Here is an 18,567-nt window from a genome sequence, read left to right as displayed (position 1 = left end):
AAGCTTCTGTAGAAAAGGGAACACCTACCCTCCGTCATAGAAATGCCTAGGCCTTACCAGACCAGAAACTATTATAAGATATCTGTTGAAACTTATGGTTTAAAAGAAAAAGGACCAAAGGCAACTTCTCTCACCAGGGGACAAAAAGGTCTACAGGAGTGGAGAGAGAAAAAAAAGATCTTAAGTGCCTAGGCAGAGAGAAAGAAGAAGAAGAAGAGAGCAAAGAGAAAAAGAGGCAGGGAGAAAAATAGCATCAAGGAGAGGTGGTGATTGAGAGGGCACTGTTGAAACGACAGCATGAAACAAATGAAACATACTATTGAATCCTACCACACAGACAGAGAGACGAAAGAAGCATACATTGAATGGTGAGGTGTAGGAGGGGGCTGTTACGGTGTTTTTAGGTCATTTTATTTTGTGCCCTCTTCTACTTGGGAAAAGCTGACTCTTTCGAGGACAAGAGGCAACTCAATTTTCCTTTTTCTTCATGTTTTTTTTTTTCTTCAAGACAGGCTGTAACGAGGGCATCCTTGTGTGTCATGTCACGGGAGCCTCGGAAGGAAGGACTCAAGGCTGAGATTTGGTACTTTAACAGGGCCTTCGCGCCTTGTCTCCTGACTCCACTCAAAAAGGCTCATTTCAAAGAGGCTGACAGGAAGTGAAGTCCTTCAGGGCATCCTGCATGTTGCTCACACCTCACTGGGCTTATCAGAGATGAAACTACAGATAAGAGAGGGTAACTGAGAGTAACAAGTCCCTATGAACTCACTTATTTTTCATTGAATGCATGAGTGTGTGTCTGTCTGCCTGTGAGATGACGGCAGGTGTAGACTAGCTGATGCTAAGTTCAAAGGTCAGCTGATAAGCCCTGCAGCCCTGACTCAGGTCAGGCTGGTGGCAATTCAGGACCACTAATCTGTTTATTTGGTTTGGTTGAGTGTATGTACTGTAGCAGATAGGATGTGTCCGTGCATGTGTGTAAGTACTCACGCATGCACCCACACATGTGTATGCGTTCAACATCCACTGAAACAATGGAGAGTACTGTTCCACTGATCCACAGCTGATGGAGGATAAGAGAGGCAAGCAAGCAGCTCCAATGAGTCTCAGTAATCCATCATCATAAGACAGGGTCGGGAATTACACACACATGCACATGCACACGCACACATACACACACACAAAGTCAGATTGGAAGGGTTAGTGGAGCATGATGTCCTGTGTGTTATTGTGCAAGAGGAGCACACACAGTGCACTCACATACTGTACACACAAGATCATAAGTCAAGTTAGACGACCAGATAATGTCATTCTGGGCAGAAGAAACACACAGAAACCCATAACGCTGAAGCAAAGCTTGGCTCTCAGCATATTATTCTTTCAAACAATCAAAAAATATAAAAACAACATTTTTAACGACATCAGCCCCCATCTTCAACAGCGTCTCTGCCAAGGTGTTACAGTGCTACAGGCCTGTCAGTACATCAGCTTTACTTCAGACTTGTCCTACACAGTGGACAGTGGTGAAGACGTGCCGTTTGAAGCTCATGTTGTTTGAAGTACAGCAGACACAGCACTAACACTGTAGCAGTTGTCAGACACTTGTGCGTTTGGAAGTGAAACCTTGAAAGGGGACCATTTTTAGTTTGTATTTGAGTTGATTCAAATATTTTGCATATTTTGACCAATGCTAAATTCTTACATAAACCATATTTTTCACATCAGCTCCTTCTGTTTTCACACTAGCAAGTTTGCCTTATTTGCATGCCCTTAGGGGATCTGCTACATTAATACTTTATCTCACAGCTTCTATTACGATGAAATAATTTACAAACAGTGCCATCATCCTGGAGGATATTTTCATGGACACTAATGGATAACTAATAGATATGAGTAAGTTTAGTAAGACTTTAAAACTGAAGTACGAAACTGTGGATGATGAGATTGAGTTAAGTTTCAAACGCTTCACATTAGAGCTGCAACTAATGATTATTTTCGTAGTCGACTAATCTGTTAATTATTTATTCGATTAGTCGACTAGTCACGATTGTTTTTGTAACCCCCTGACCCTAACCCTAATTAAACTATTTAACTGATTAAATCTTTCAAATGAATTACCGATATCCAGCACACAGCCTAACTAGCTAACATTACCATTAAGTGAATAAGGTCTACATGAACATGGGTATTATTTTTTTTATATATATATTTTTTTTTACGTGGTTCGGCCGTTCGTCCACACGGAAACGCAGTATCAGGTCACTGAAACCGAACATTTTTGAAAACTCCAGGGTGAGGATTTTCAGAAACGCAGGTTGCAGTGTTGTCGTGTGGACAGTAAAACCCAAGTATATCCAGCTGCAGCCCACAGACCTGATGGAAGTTGACGGAAGTTGAACTTCCAAATATGGTTTGTCCCAGAAGACACCGCACACAAAACGCAATGACGTTAATCTTGGCTCACGTACAGTATAGATCCTAATGTTAACCGATTTATTCTTTAGAGGCCAACAACAGAACTTTAAATACACTTCTGAGAAGTTTTGAGGCGAGAAATCAACTGTGTAGATGTCGAATACCGGCAATCTGACGAAAATTAACGGCGAATCAAAAATGTGTTCAAACTATTTCGGAGTTGACAAGTGCCGACGGGTGTAAATACGTATATAGCTGCAGTAACGTTAGCGGAGGCTGCACAGCAACACAATGGAGCAGCCGATGTGTGCCGCTGTAGGGTTAACGTTAACCTGTTGACTTGCACATAATCAATAACTTTAGGCACACACCCTGTGATGGTTAGGGTAAGAGGTATATACTTCGGGGGGCTGTCAGGAATAGTAAGCCAGCTAGCTCCAGTTAGCTCCCCCAGGTCCAGTCACACAGACCACTGCAGCCCAACACAGCAGACGTGTCCAGCAACAGCTGAACAATGCTGTTAATGTCCGTAACGCTATTCTATCATTAAATTCTCAGTAATGTTGTAAAGTTTTAACCGAAATCAAGACACATCTGGCTCGTGATGTACAGAATATTCTTGATTTGTGAAACTTAAAATCACTTTGGAACAAATCAAATATACAACAACAGTATGAATTGAACATTAGTTTATTACACTTATTTATCGGCACTTTTTTTTTTTTTTTTTAAAAACAGCTCTGCGTGGGCCAAACGGCCGAGATAAACATCATCGCCTTCTGTGCGCGGTGGCGCGGTGCCCATATATGGAAGTTCAACTTCTGTCACGTTTGTCTGGTTTGTCTGTGTGCTGCAGCTGGACCCTTCATGTTGTTTCTTAGTACCGACTTCGCCAAGTTCGGACTTCTGTACTTTAAAGCTGGGACTTTGTTCGTCTCGGGAGTACAAACTTCCAGGAACGGGAGCACGCAGTCAGTCGTTCAGCAATTGGAACAGCAGCGGACTTGATGACGGCTGGACCGTTAGCGGGCGGGACCTCACATCTCCGAAAACGTAGCATTTTTTTAAATCAGCTCTGTCTTGAGAAATCAACCACATATTTGGAGTTTAAACAACTATATTCCCGCATTAAAAACTCTTAAAACTACTATATGTGACACAAGAACAGCAGTATTATAAGTTACACTTCTGAGTTTTCTCGTCCGACATTTCCGCTTTTTGGCAGCGAAATGCATTCTGGGATATCTGGCGATCCGAAGTCCACACAAGTCTCCTCCGATGCAGGCTCGGTAAAACGGGCGGAGCGAGAACACATCCGGGTATTTGACTGTACTTGGCTAGATGCAGACTTTTGAATTGGAACAGTACTTTGGCTGCGACTGATGACGTCTCACAAGTCCACAAGTACAGACAAGAACGCAGTTTGAGAAACAGCCCAGGGGTTTTGCCTTGCGACGTCAGAGTTATCTGCTGTGTTTGATGTCAGATTTTACAATTTTATTAGGCTCAGATTGGCCAACGTGGCTTTACGGTTAGGGTCATATCGCCACCAGGTGGTTTGGCATGCTCTTGACAGTGCTTGATAGCGTGTGTTTGCGTTTTCATGTGGACGGAGATTTAATTTTTTTAAACAAAGGAGAAAAAACTCTGGTTATAAAAATACCCTTGTCTGTGTGGACTAGGCCTTACAATGAACGATAGTATCAACACCAGGGGGAAACGTAGGGAAGAACACAAGACAACGTCGGCTACTCCTATAATTCACTGATTTACTATTGCACTTAATGTGTTTGCTAACACAACTAAAAGAGCGTTCTCTTAGCCAACATCATCCATGAGACCTCAAAACCAAGAATGAAAAAACTATAGAGAGGCTGCTCCAAGATAACAGCCAGGCTTTATCACCCAAAACAATAAGCTAATAATCTGATTTATTGCCAAGTAGGTTTTAACTTTAAAACAAAGATTTTTGCTTTGGGACTATATAAAATAAAAGCAAATTCAAAGCAACTACTATAACCGCAACTGTACACTAACAATGTAATGTCTATTTAGAATAACAGCCCCCTTTCATATTACTTCTGTAGTTTATTTTTCCAAAGTGCTTATATGTTTTATGAGTGGAGAATGTTCTGTAGGCTACATCACGAGCCAGATGTTCCTTGATTTACTTTAAACCATTACTCAGATTGTAAAGACAGAACAGTGGAGGAACATTGAAACTATCTCACAGTTGTGGCCTTTCCTCTGTCTCTGTTGTTCTGTTGTTGCTGCTGCAGTGGTCTGTGTAACTGGGACCAGAGGGTTCCGTGAGCGTGACTGGCTGGCCGGCCCGCTAACGTCGCAGACGCTGGTGGAGCTTCACAACCACGAAAACGTTTGAGCGCATTTTGAATTCGCCATCAACTTTCGAAAAACTGCCAATATTCAGGTTCTACACAGTTGATTTCTCCCCTCAAAACATTTCAAAAGTGTATTTAGGGATGAAATAGTGTACAGAACTTGTAAAAATCAAAACACAATCATTTAGAAAAATCAGTCTTTCTCCGCTTCTTGCTAGTGTTGTGTCGTTCAAAGAACGTTTTGTTCATAAGACCTAATCATGTATATGATTCGGGAGGAACGGGTTATCTCAGAGAGTGATTCGTTCATTTTCACGCATGCGTGAAGGATCTTGGACTCTTACGTTTACGACGACCTTCGTCACACGGCAGCTGCCTGGGCTCCATCAGCACAGGAAACAGAACTGATTAGTTCACGACTCTCAACTGTGGGTCTCCAGGTTTGACTCGTTCACCGCTCACATGGGTCCTCCTCAGTCTTTCGTTCATTCTGCAGGCTGAGTGACTGCCAGCGCCGGAGAATGAGAGGCAGGTCAGCCGTCTTAACTGGACTGCCATTATATAGCTATTTTGTTAATAACGTGACATTTAATAAAGCTTAACATTATTACAGTGCAGTGATGTTGTGCTAAGTTATAGTTTTAACACAGCCGCACTGTAACTTTAGTCATGCTAGTGTTTAGAGTAGTGTTAGAGTTGTTCTGGGTCCGCTCCACTTCAGAGCCCTGACGGGGTTCTACCTGGAGCTGAATTACCTCCGAGGTCGTCTCCTCTCCAAAACAAACAGACCCGGTAATTAAAACATAAAAACACAGCCATGTAGCAACGTTAGCGTTAGCTCTGTAAACAGCTGATCCAGGTCCACCAGAGAATGCAACGTAACTTTTCCTTTTTATTTACCAACAGAGCCGTGCTGTTGTTTCACAGTTCCTGACTGGTAAACAACCTGGCAGTGTTTGAGAGCGATGCGCTCATGTTTGTTTCTCTGTTTGCAGAATCAGGACCTGATGTGGCCCATTCTGCGTCCAGAACTGCCAAACTGCTGCATTTATATGTGTTTATTTCTCTGTTCCTCTCTCTGTGCTGGAGTTCTTTAAGAACTTGGTGGCTTGATCCAGATTATTATTAAATTGGTTGAATTTCAATAAGAGTTTATTCATATAGTGTATCAAGCTTATTACTTCAATATATTTACTGCAAATCTGATATTAATATTTTACTCATGGATAGGGACGTTAGGCTACTGTATGAATGAGCACTTCAGAGATAATGATAGTAATTATATACATAAGCCTTTATATAGCTGGTCTGGTTGTATACTCAGGAAAGATTGTGAAAATGGAAGGATCTAGCCGGAGTAGTGGTGATTGCATATAGACAACATATTTCTGTGGTTTTTACATGGTTTGAATTTGGTTGTGGGCCCAGGGGGGGTTTATATAATGATGATATAGTAATACAGTAATCAAGAGGTGAATGTGTGCATTATACTTTGTCAGTTAAAGCAAGCCAGGCAGCCTTCCGTGTTTGGGAACGGCGCTGTTTTTTAATCGCCCACTAGAGGGCTGCAGCACAACAATAACCAGCCTAGTTTAATTGAACGAAATGACTCAAAAAAAGATTAGTTCATTTTAATGAAAGAGATTTGAATGAACGAGTCTGTCAAAAGAGTCGAACTTGCCATCACTACTTCTTGCATGAATGCTTTTGCTTTGTGAGTAGTCTTACAGTCAAGCAGTCATGGCAGACTGTGGAAGCGATACTGCCCCTAGCATTCCATGTAGTGCATTGCAGTTAGAAATGAACAACCAGAAATGTTCTTAATAAGAAGATTGCTATCTCTCCCTTAAAGGCCTCCTTGTAACAACGCATCGACAATGAAATTTCATGTCGACGAATTTTTATAATTGCCGTTGTTGATTACATCGACTAATCGGTGCAGCCCTTCTTCACATCTGCAACAAATATCTATTATACATAAAGGTAGATGAGTGACTGAAATACATATTAGCTGACAGAGCTAGTCTTCAAAGTTAAATGGCCCAATGCAGCTACCATTCAGTTGGTTATGAGTGGCCAATATGGTAGGCCAACACCGCTTCCAGTCTAATTTCATTCAAACAATGAAAAATGTCCAAATAACACCAATTACTACAATTGCGTATTTACATACACACAGTTTAAGTGCAGAATGTAATCAAGACACTTCTTGGGGCTGCCCAGATGAGGATGTCAAATGTCAAATTCACTCACAAAAAAACAATTTCCCATCAAAAGGTCATATCAACACCAACTCCATTCTCAAATATCACAGCCCATTGCTGGCGTGCACTCACAAGCTTGAGAGCTCACACTTGAGAAGAAAGAAAATAGACATTTGGTTTCAAAAGAAGATTAACATTTTTTTTTAAATAACTCTAGTGCTTTTGCAAAGTCTAAAATAATATTAGGAAGAGAAATAACTCAGGGGTTGGGTAGAAGGGTGTGTGTGTCTACTGAAAAACAAATACGGACAGTTCATAAATATTAAGTTTGGAGGCAAAAGAAAATCCCCGTGCAAATCCAGTCCCTTAGGCAAGCAAAACCATAATGTCAAAAGCAATTGGTATAAAAAAGTATAAAAATACAGATAATAATGTGCATAAATGAGTCAAACACTCATTTAGTTCATTGTGTAACTGAGAATATACTAAAATTTCCATATGTAACCCCTGTGGTATAATTAACAAAAACAGACTCAAAGCGAGACCCTTTTGGATCCATATATTAGCTTGAGTATAAGCGTGCGCTTCTCTGCATTCAAATTCTTTATTCCAACCAAACAGTTTTCCTGGAATCAGAGCCCGAGTGTAGCGGGGATGGGGGTGTGGGTGGGGAGAGAAAGGGAGGGAGCAGTGTGATGGAGAGAGCAGGTGGGTGAGGTGGAGAGGATGCGGGAGGGTATTATAGTGAGTCACCACTACCAGCTGAAGGCTGCAGAACCTCGTCTTCCACCTCCATCTACCAGCATTTCTGAGTGCAAAAGTGCTCGCAGGAAGGGTGAGGCACAACCTGGGATGGTGCTACAGGGCATCATCCTGGTAGTGCACTGATACCAGTATAGATAACTTCTAAAGATAGGTCAAATCAATGTATTATTTGATAATCTGTTTAGTGTCGCTTTGCTCCAGATCACCGATGACGTTTGTGAATAATGAGATAAACCTGTTGTTTTCTTTTATGCCTGTACTGATCATTCAAACATAAAACTATGAACACATCCCTTTTAACTTCAATACCAGAACAAAACAGTTATTGTTTTGATGTTTGTACAAAAAAAGATTATGTAATGATATATTTTCCTATAAATTTTCTCCAGTAAAAAAAAAGCAAATAATTGATCTTGCAAGTGTGAATTTGGTGTATTTGTCTTATTTCTTAACTTTAGTATAAAACAGGCCTTCTTGACTATTTTATTTACTATCTTTAAGTTTTTCAAAGTTGATTCTTTTTTTCAGTTTTATTTCGGGCTCTAGGGCAATGTCAGTCTGTTGGTTGGTCCACTGCTTTGATCCAGACTAAATTGTCTTACCTATTTCATGGACAGTCATCAAGTTTGGCAGATACCCGTGGTGCCCAGAGGATGTATCCCAATGCCTTTGATGATCCCATGGATCTCTCTGCGGCGCCACCAGCAGGTTCACACTGTTGAAATGCCTCAACAATTAAAAACAGTGCAGCTTTCTACCCTTGCACAATGCTTTGCTGGTTTCCACTAGCAATTCTCTGCACGTTTTCATGTTTGTTTTTCCTGCCTATGGTAAGTAGTTATCTCAATACCCAATCAGCAGTCAGTTTGGATTTTTATAAAAGATGTAGTTACAATGTAAAATCTTACAACGTACAAATACTGTAGCAGACTATGAAGATTTAAAAAAAAAAAAGGCGCCAAACAGAAGCACAAAATGCTTTAATTTTAGCGATGGATACTACCTAACGCCAGTCCACCCTCCAACAAAATGTTACTGTTGAATAAAGTCTCACTAGATTAGGATACTGTTCTTATTTCCCTTGCTGACATGGACCAGAGCACGCAGACCTGCCTTTATTGTGTGTGCCCAAACTAGTGCTGCTGCGGTGCTAGCCAGGCAGTATCACATCCACATAACTGTCTGTTTAACTACTTCTCTTTGGAGTGTATAAAATATTACCAAGGTCTTTCTCTTATCAAACTGTGTTGTCTTATGAAAACCCCAGTCTGAAAGCCCAGAAATCCCTGTTTAACCCTCCCGTTCATCCACAGCTTGCTTTCATTACTGAATTGGATTTATTAGATAAATTCCTTTGGGGATTGTAACCCTCATCTGCATTCACTAGATTAAGTGTATTTCATGGGGAGAACATGCAGTACTGATACACTGTTCATTCACTGCAGAATACAGATGGAAGTAATAAGAAACTAAAGTAGAAAAATGTTTTGGTTTGATAGCGAGTGTAGATCTTCTATCCAGACTAATGTGGTGTTAAATGACTTGTTACTGACACTAAAGGGATGTTTGGGAATAGCAGGGACATGTCCAAAGTATAAACCATAGAGTGTATTGTATAAACGTCAACAAATAACATCAGGAGCAGTTCTTTAATACTGTTATGTTGCACTCACACAAACACACACACACTACAAAGTTCGCTATAATCAACCTTTGGCCACTGCAGTATGCAGCATGATGAATAGCTACACAGTTAGCTATACTTCACAGTAAAGCAGATGTGTGTGTGTGTGTGTGTGTGTGTGTGTGTGTGTGTGTGTGTGTGTGTAGAGCCAAGGGAGAGAGTCAAAGTAGGCCAGCATGAATATAAAATCACCTCTGCCAGGCAATGATGTGGGCTACAAGAAGGAAGGGAGCAGTGTGTGTATATTTTTCTGTGTGTGTGTGTGTGTGTGTGTGTGTGTGTGTGTGTCCTGCCAGAGAAAATGTGCAGATGAAGGTGCAGGAGAATAAAGCAACGGTTTGTAGGAACGCTCATTTATCAACTCTTTGGGATGTTGGGCGCGCGCACACACACACACACACACACACACACACACACACACACACACACACACACACACCAGGTAATTCAAACAAAGCAGCTTGTTATAATGTGAGGATTAGTGCATTGTAGGGGTGCCAGACTGACACACACGTACACGCAAACAGAGGCACTCATATATAAATGACACCCCCCCCAACAATCAAACACACAGATGCACACATTTTAGACAGAAGGAAAAAAGACAAAAGAGCCAGACACAATAGTGTGGAAACAAGGAGCACAGAGGGAGAAAATAAGTATCATTCTGAAGCCAAGCTTCTTCTAGCCTTTATATAAATATTGGTGCAAAACTGAACAGTGTATAATACATAAAATAACACTTTGATAACCAATTTATACTTCTAGTTATATATTGGGTACAAATAACAATGATACAATGTTTAATAGTGATAAAATAAGTGGTTGGCAATGAGCACATGCTTTGCATATAAAATTCATGTTTAATTCATAATATCCATTCTTGTATCAGTTAAATGCAGTTTAATAGATTTCTGAGTCAATACAAACTGAACTGTACTACAGAAATACATATACTACTCAAAAATACATATTTCCATATTTATATGACAATTTAGAGCTTCAAAAACCCATTGCAGATACTGTAGGCTACTACTCAGTTCTACAATACATTTCTGTAACTAGAAATAAGCTCTGGAAATAAAATACTTAAAATTAAATTGTAAAATATCCCTCCTCATCTCCACTGCCTCTACACAACTTCTCCTTTCCTCAATTGGCCTACATTCATTTTTTAATCTCCCTCCATCCTTCTCCTCAACTCTACATCCGTGCTTACAAAAACATAGCTACAGTCAGTATGAAGAGATGGCAGACACATGGTTAACAGGAAATAGTGTCCTTCCAGGTTTTCTGAGCACGTAACATGGCAAAGATGAGTTGAAGGAGAAAGTGAGTGGGGACAAGGAACCAGCGAGGAATGGCACTGACTGCAGACAGCTCCATTACCTCCTCACAATAGGGATCATCCACATTCATCCACCAGCTGTTTCAGCCGACCTGGGAGTCAGGGAGCGAGGGACTAGATTACACCGGAGGGTTAGGGAGATGGATGTGCTTAGAGGAGATAAGGAACAGGAAGCAACACAGAAGTAACAAAAGGTGTCGTTAAGCAAGGATGGGACATTTTTTTCTGTGTTCTCCCCATTCCCAGAAGGTGCCCATACCCAAAATTTGACATGGCTTATCCTCTGGGAAAAATCCCAGAATCCTAACGAAGGATGAAGAGGAATTTAGAGAAGTGGAGCAGAACTGAAGCGCTCTAAGACACGGCGGTGAGCGGTTTAGCCTGGATGCTTAACACGTCATACTTCCACATAAAAACCGGGAAGATTCAAGCCAGAAAGACTGGGGAAAAAATATATAATGAAACCAGGAAGAATAAGCATAACATCTTAAAAGCATCCATTTGGCTAAGAAGCAGATCATTATGGAGATGCTTTCTAGCAAGAGGATTTGGGAGCGACAGGGTTTGACGTTTAAGGGACAACTTAACGTTTTCATTTTTAATGGGTTATTTTTCTGTCCCCAGATATTTACCACAAAGTGGAAATGGTTTCTAGACACTAGAACTGTAGCCCTCACTTTCACAGAGGAACACTACCCATGCTAATAAGCCAGTTGAGGCTAATCCCACAACGTGACAAATGCTTGATGATGAAAAATGGCCAATTAAAAATCAAACTATCAAGGTATCTCTAACAGGCTTTGTGCTTTATACAAAAAGTGTGCAGACTCTCTCATTTAGCATTGCACTCCTATTGTATTTCACTTCTCTATCACCAGTAGCAGAAACGAGGGGAGAGCAGTGATACACACGGCATGATGAGGCTCCACAGGGGGGTCGGGACTCATCAGACCCCCGCAGAACGCCATATAGCTGGACCTACGTTACACTCAAGTAGAAAAAAGCACCTGAAGGACAATCACAGACTTTTCAATTTACCTTCTGAAAGTTGCTGAATCCTTCTCATCATTTCTCTCCCTGCAGTTTCCCGTCATACTTTCACTATCACTCTTTCTGCAGTAGAGATGAGCATCCTCCCCCACATTATCTTTTTCCACCTCTCTTTCATGCTCTCTGTCTCTTACCGGCTCATGCAGGGGTCAGGACAACCCAGCTGTGTGATAGATAGCAAAGTCATTCATGACCTTGCAGTGGAAGCCACACCTTCTGTCTGTGTTTTTTGTGGGAGGGAAAGAGGAACAAACAGGCATGGATTGTGTGTGTCCATTCAGTATAAGTCCTCATATGAAAAAACACTTTTACTTGTTATTTTGTTCCTTGGGTCAGCACTGGCACAGTTGTCAGCATTAGCCAACGGTGCTCACTGGCAGTTGCCCCCAGGCACAAACTGACTAAGCTTCTCTGCAGCATTATGGCAGCTAATCTTTCCCAATAATAACTCCCAACATCATCTCACAGAGGCCTGCACAACACTTGGTGAAGAAAAACAAAATGTGCATCCTCTTTCTGAGACATTTCTGTGGTGAAATTTCAGGGTTTCTCCAGATGCTTTTCTTGTCTTTGCTGCAGCATTAGCCTGAGGCTAATGTCCCCTGCCTTTTGTGGAGACAGGATACACCAGCACTTCTGCTACACAGAAATTAATTTAGAATTCAGGTAAATTAGAGCTAATGTTACATCTAGAGCTGAAATCATTATTCGCTTTGTTGATTAAAAGAAAAATAAACAACAAATACTTTGGTGGTTTAAAAATTCCCCTAGTTCCATTTGCTCAATTGCGGAGATATTCTGCTTTTCTTCGTGTTACGTGACAGTAAACTGAATATCTTTGGGTTTTAGCACGTTGGTTGGACAAAACAAGACATCTGAAGATGCCACATTAGGTGTTAGGAAATTGTGATTGACAAATTTTACAATTTTCTGCAAACAATAATAGGAGTATGGACAAATGGGACCATTGCTTAGCTCACTGTCAACCTTGACTAGTCTCTACACTACTGTGTGTGTGAAATCAGTTGAGTTTGGGCAAAAGCCAGCAATGCCTTAATAAAAACCAGGCAGAAGGCCTGTAACACAAAGAGAGATAAAGGCAAAGACCCATAGCAAGGATCTGTTCATCAAAATTATTATGATTATTAAGATCAAACAACCAACATCCTCTTTGCATTACGGCAGTTATTAAAGAAGTGGTCCTAGTTTCAGAAGCAGTGATGGCAGAGCTGGTGTGACATACAGCCTGTCATCTTGACAATGGTCTCATTAGTCGATGGCAACAATACAAAGCCACCACCACAATTCATTTGACAATAAAATAATCAACTACTCCTTGTCCCATAACTGGAAACCCCAAAAGAATATGTTATAAAACTGCTCATTTTAAATAATGTGTATCGTATTTATGCAAAAGTCCATCAGAAATCATTTCAACACACACTGGCAAGGTCACATATTATTAAGGCAATTTGTGGAATGATTGTCATGAGAGTCATCTGCATGGCTGTGTGAGCATACAATGACGCATTGTTATTCCCCTGCATGGCCATGCAAGCAGATTACAGTGCTGCGGGGAAAGAGTTAGCCTCTGCCCTGAGTGTGCAGCCACGGGGCAACCGTGGGAAACAATTCAATGAAACTAAATTTTACCAATGTTTCAAACCACCTCAGGCGAAAATAGCATGTGACGTAATATGTTTTTGAGTTGGGTGACATATTCCTTTAGAAAGCTGTGCAGTATGAAGCAGCATACCAATGTTGCTGCACTCTAGACACAGGGTCAAGCAGTGTTGAAGACATGACATGATAGCTAATTGTGCTGCTGTGTGTCTGTGTGTGTCAGTATTTGTGTCTGAGTGTCAACATTATGAACCTTTGAGTGAGTGTGTATTTTTTGTGTTGTGCTGAGTCTGACTCTGCTGGCTGTGGACTCGGTATCAGGTGACCTTGGGGATTGTGGAGTGTGTGGACAGGAATAAGAGGCCATGAGGCATTTGCTAACAAAGATTCGGTAGGGCCGCTAAAGGGGCTCAGGTGGGGGTTGACACTGCCAGAAGATATTGCATCCGACCAAGAAGGAAGGTGAAGGAGACAGTAAAAGGCAAAATTCGGGCATAGAGACCAAGAACGAGGCACAGTGTGTCACCAGTCTTTTTCAATGCCAGACAAACACGCCGTTTTGATCCCAAAAAAAAACATTACAACTAGATAAAGCTGTCTATAAATAAGCACAGCTGGTGCTGTACTCAGACAAGACTGACAGTGCTGCATGCATTTGAAAAATAACTTAATTCTTCAAATAAAGAAAAGCTATGACAATACAGTTCTGATAGAGATAGATCACACGTCAACCCTCTTCCTTATGTCAACAAACATTGCTCCTCACCTGGCTTCATCCAATATCCAACGCCACAACGTGTCAAAGCAAATAACCACAGCCTGAGGTGGAAGTGGATGACCATTAAATAGAAATATGAGGTTTCAATCCACAGAACCACCAGCGCAGCAAGGGAAAAGAAACCACTGTCCTCTAAAATGGGATGAGAGAGCCAGTGAATGGGTTCATCACTACACCATAAAGTATCTTGTCCTGTAGAATATCATCTATAATAGTGGTCCCCAACCTGTTTGCACTATGACCACACACAAAGCACAGCTGAATACGGTCACACCCACTAGATCTCAACCCAACTGAACATCTATGGGAGAATTTGGAGTGACGTGTCCGACATGCTTTCCACCACCACCATCAAAACACTAAATGAGGGAGTATCTTGCAGGAAAAATAGGATTCATCCCTCCAGTAGAGATCCGGAGACTTGTGCAGTTTAAAGCACGGAGCAATATTCATTGATGATTCCATCCACTAAAGTTTAGCTGTACTAGTGTGGACCTTCCTCAGTGAGTCAGTGCTACTTAGATTACTGTTGCTGTTTACAGCTTGATTTCCTCAAGCGATACAAATATCTGCACGTAATTAGAGACAGATAGACAAAGAAAGAGAGTAAGAGATGGAGAGAGATGCTATGGCAGAAGTCCGGAAGTGGAAAGCAACACCAGGTGGTCGAGTGTCTGGAGGCAGGCAGTCAAAGAGCAGTGTTGCCTTGACAACTGTGATGCCTTGTTGATGATAATAGCTGAGCACCTCGCTGCCGACATCCCACACACATAATGTACTTGTTTCTATATGTGTGCACTGCATGTACTGTATCTGCACTTTATTTAAAAACACTATAATCAAATTATTATTATTATAGAAACAATAACAAAGCCCTATGTTCTTGGCTACACAGGCAGCAGTGCTGATAAACTGATTCTGCTCTGTTGTTTGCCTCTGTATGAGCAGCAGTACAGCAAGCACTCTGGCCCAAGTAGATTTTTATTGTCTTCTCTCGCCTTTTCTTCTCTTTCTTTCTAAAGACACAACTCTTCATCACTCGCCAAAGGCCAGCATCATGCTGTATAGAACAGGGAGCATATCTGATCCAGCCGACAAGCCATCTGTTCACTAAAGCCGCAGTGGGAACTGATCAATACAGCCACGGTGGACGGAGAATGTGGCTGCTGTGGTCTCCCACATTGACTGGAATAATGGATCAGCTTCTGGGTCACAGTGGACTCATTGTACCAGCGGTATGACCACTGAGGTTCCTGCCTCCACACCTCTTTGTTTCAACTCTTTTAATTAAAGAGCTGGGCAACAGAATTCCCTAACAGGCTTAGCTATTGGCAGCCTCACAACTAGAACTGATTGTTCAATTCAGGATTTAGCAAGTAAAGCTTTGTATGGCTAACACATACTGCTGTAATTTGTCAGGGTGTCAGGCCTTTGTGTGTTAATGCATCAGACCAACATAAAGAGTGGGGTCTAAATGCAGGTATTTATGTAAAACAGAGTACATTTCAGTTGAACGCTCTGATGAGCTTTCACTGATTTGATGTGGACCAATCCAGAGTCCTTTCCTCTTCCGCTGCATCAGCTGGTGATTTCTGAGCACATAGCCACTGCAGCATCCTACCACCTCATCCTCCTCCACTCTCTCTTCTCCTCCCCCACCCTCCCTCAACCCCCTCCACTCCTCCTCGCCACCTGCTTTTAAATGCACGGCGTTGCCCTGCCAGGCCAGTCTATGCAGGCAGCATCACTCCCCTCAGCCCCTCCAGAGTGAAGGAGGAGGACATGGAACAGGATGGATGGTTATCAGCCTGTGCAGCCAGGGAGCCGGGGGGGTGGGGTGTAGGCGAAGGAGACAAGGTCGGAGTGAGCCAGCAAAGCCCTCCTGCTCTTCCATGTAGTACCAATAATCGATTTGGAGATGAGAGGCGACCTGAATCCGGACGGCTCACCAGTCTGACTGAGAGGAAAATGGTTTAGCCCAGCTGTAGTCTGTCCTGCTCCAAGCATGAGTAAATAGGCCACTGGCTACATGAGACCCTGAAATAGTCAACCTCCTGAACGCACCACACTGAAATCAGGTTATAAATTATGTCTTCATTATTCTACTTCTTCCTCTAAAGAAAATGAATAATGATCAGAGCCCCTCTTTTCATAGCAGCCATTGCCTGATGCATGGAAGAGGGAAAACAGCCTGGCAGCATCCAACACACAGGTCCTAGGCCTATATCCTCCCAACGCATTAGTCTTCCAGACCTACCTCTGCTGTACATTTTGCTCATCTGTTTCGTAAGGGGAAGCACCAGTCATGTCAAAACACCCAGCTGGATTTAATCCTCTGATGTGTAGGGTAGGCCCAACATCTCCAACACAACCTCGGATGGAGTGGTAACGATGGAAGGAGGAGGGGTGGCAACGTATATCTGATTCATAAATAAAAGAATCGCTGTTTGAAGCAAGGTAGTATAAACCACTAACCGTTTCACAGCTACATATACATCACTCCTCTGCGCACAGGATGCAGGGCCCTGCCTCTAACAATAGGCCCATGCATAATTTTGAGCCAATATCATACACACACATATGTCGATGGATAGCATAATGCTAGTCGGCCTTTGTCCGTGTTGGACTGATTTTGTTTCAGTGCTCGACAGACGCGAATACCAGCGTGATTTCGCTCTTTAGGAAACCGAATTATTTCCGTTTGGTTCTCGGTGTTGTGCGCAACATTGTAACCATTCGCAGTTTGATACAAGCTGCCAATGCATCACTTCGGGGTAGCTTACATAGCGGGGTCAGGTGAACCGCCTGTATACATACACTTTCCCCCTATCCACTCCAGTTTGACTGCAAATGTCTTTTCCTTGTTGCACCGCAAACGGGTCATTTAGTCAGCAATGGCTGGTGATTAGACTACCCTCCATGCCTTAGTGGGGTCACATGCTTCATTCAGCTCCTCTAGGCTTTACAATAATAAAGCTTTTCCATATTTATTCCCCACCACACAGCCTCGTGTGTGCTCCTTTTCATCTCTAGAAACGAAGAAGCCCACATCCATCCTCCGAACAAACAAATGACATCATCCTCTGAAAGCCACAACCATGGGGAGTGAAGCATCGTAAATAAAACATAGCGGGTTAGGGCTTTCTGTGCTTTATGGCTGCATTTCTGTGTTTTCTAACAATGCCTGAGCCTGCTTCCACTCACCAGGTTCAGCACCGTCTCCACGATGTCCCTGTTGCTAACCTCCCCGACCTGGATCAGGCCCACCAACACGGCGAATTTCATCTGGATATTCCTGATCGGGACAGCGGGGTTGATCACCCCGGCCGGTAGGACCATAGAGCCGGCTGCAGACACCATCCTTTCCCCGGTGGCGCCGGAACCAGAACCCGCGGCGACCTGCTGCTGCGCGGAGGAGCCCGGCGGAGGATGGGAGTCTCGGTCTGTGTCCGTGAGCGAAGAAGCAGAGCCCGGTGGTGCTGAAGCCGGCTTCTCGCTCGACATTTCCCCTTGGAAACAGGGAGGAGAGGAGCGGTCGCCGCTGTCTCTCACACCTGCTCTACAAGCTGCGTCTGCTGCTGCACAAAAACCATCAACTGCGCAGGGAAAAACAAGGGAGAGCGGTGTTTTTTTTTAAAAATCCTCTGAATTCACCCTATCCTCCCGAAAATGTGTAGGGATTCATAAGGCTGGCAAAAAGGGATGGAGGTTTGACAGAATGGTAGCCTACGCTTCTCTCTCTCTCTCTCTCTCTCTCTCTCTCTCTCCCGTCTCTCTGACTCTCTCTCATTGGCAGGTTGCAGTCAGTGCGGTCGTCGAGAACAGAGCGCCATGTTGACGCCCCCTGTCTGCGGCAGCGCGCTCTAGCCACGCATGCGCACAGGCGGACTTTCTGGTAGGGCACTGGAGCAGAATAACATGGAGCCATCCATGCATGGGTTCATACAGAGCACAGCACCACCTAAACAGATAGGTGTTTTTGTTTTTTACTTTTACTATTTTAATAGGCTATTTAATGGCTTTGGATAGCCTATGTAGACCTATATGTGAAATATTGAAGATGACCTGAATACTATAGCAATAAATACTGTGGGGGCAGTTCAGGGGCAATTTAGATGGAGTTCATGCAGTTTATGGAGTCTGGCTTCCAGACGGAGGCTGTTAATATATTCAGAAGCCATCCATCTGTCCCACTTATTGCTGTACCTTGTTTAACTCAGGTACCTGTGTTTCCTCATTAAGCATCACAGGATTGCTCTCTTGACACTCATCTCTTCTTGTATGATTTTGTCACTTCCCCTCCTCTTTCTCCAGTGTCCTCACCTCTCTTCTCCTTTCCTGCAATCATTTTCACTTTT

The 18,567-nt window shown here is 42.7% G+C and overlaps 1 protein-coding gene across 22 annotated transcripts in view; it reads right to left on the bottom strand.

Moving 5' to 3' along the window:
• nbeaa (neurobeachin a) overlaps window positions 1-18,116 on the bottom strand; it is a 94,701-nt gene extending 76,585 nt beyond the window's left edge. For 15 of the 22 annotated variants that reach the window (XM_038708797.1, XM_038708798.1, XM_038708800.1 and 12 more), the window contains exon 1: window positions 17,414-17,713. In XM_038708797.1, coding sequence (XP_038564725.1) covers window positions 17,414-17,713 — 300 coding nt within the window. Of the gene's footprint in view, window positions 1-17,413 lie in introns of all 22 variants that reach the window. The other 7 variants (XM_038708810.1, XM_038708814.1, XM_038708815.1 and 4 more) reach the window with 2 other exon arrangements.
• Window positions 18,117-18,567: the final 451 nt, after the last annotated feature.

This window comes from Micropterus salmoides, unplaced genomic scaffold, assembly GCF_014851395.1.
Source record: "Micropterus salmoides isolate LMB-PRFRI ecotype aquatic unplaced genomic scaffold, ASM1485139v1 Ms_hic_scaffold_9, whole genome shotgun sequence".
Classification (NCBI taxonomy): domain Eukaryota; kingdom Metazoa; phylum Chordata; class Actinopteri; order Centrarchiformes; family Centrarchidae; genus Micropterus; species Micropterus salmoides.
The sequence above is the reverse complement of the archived record's forward strand: the minus strand, read 5'-3'. Positions and strand labels throughout refer to the sequence as shown.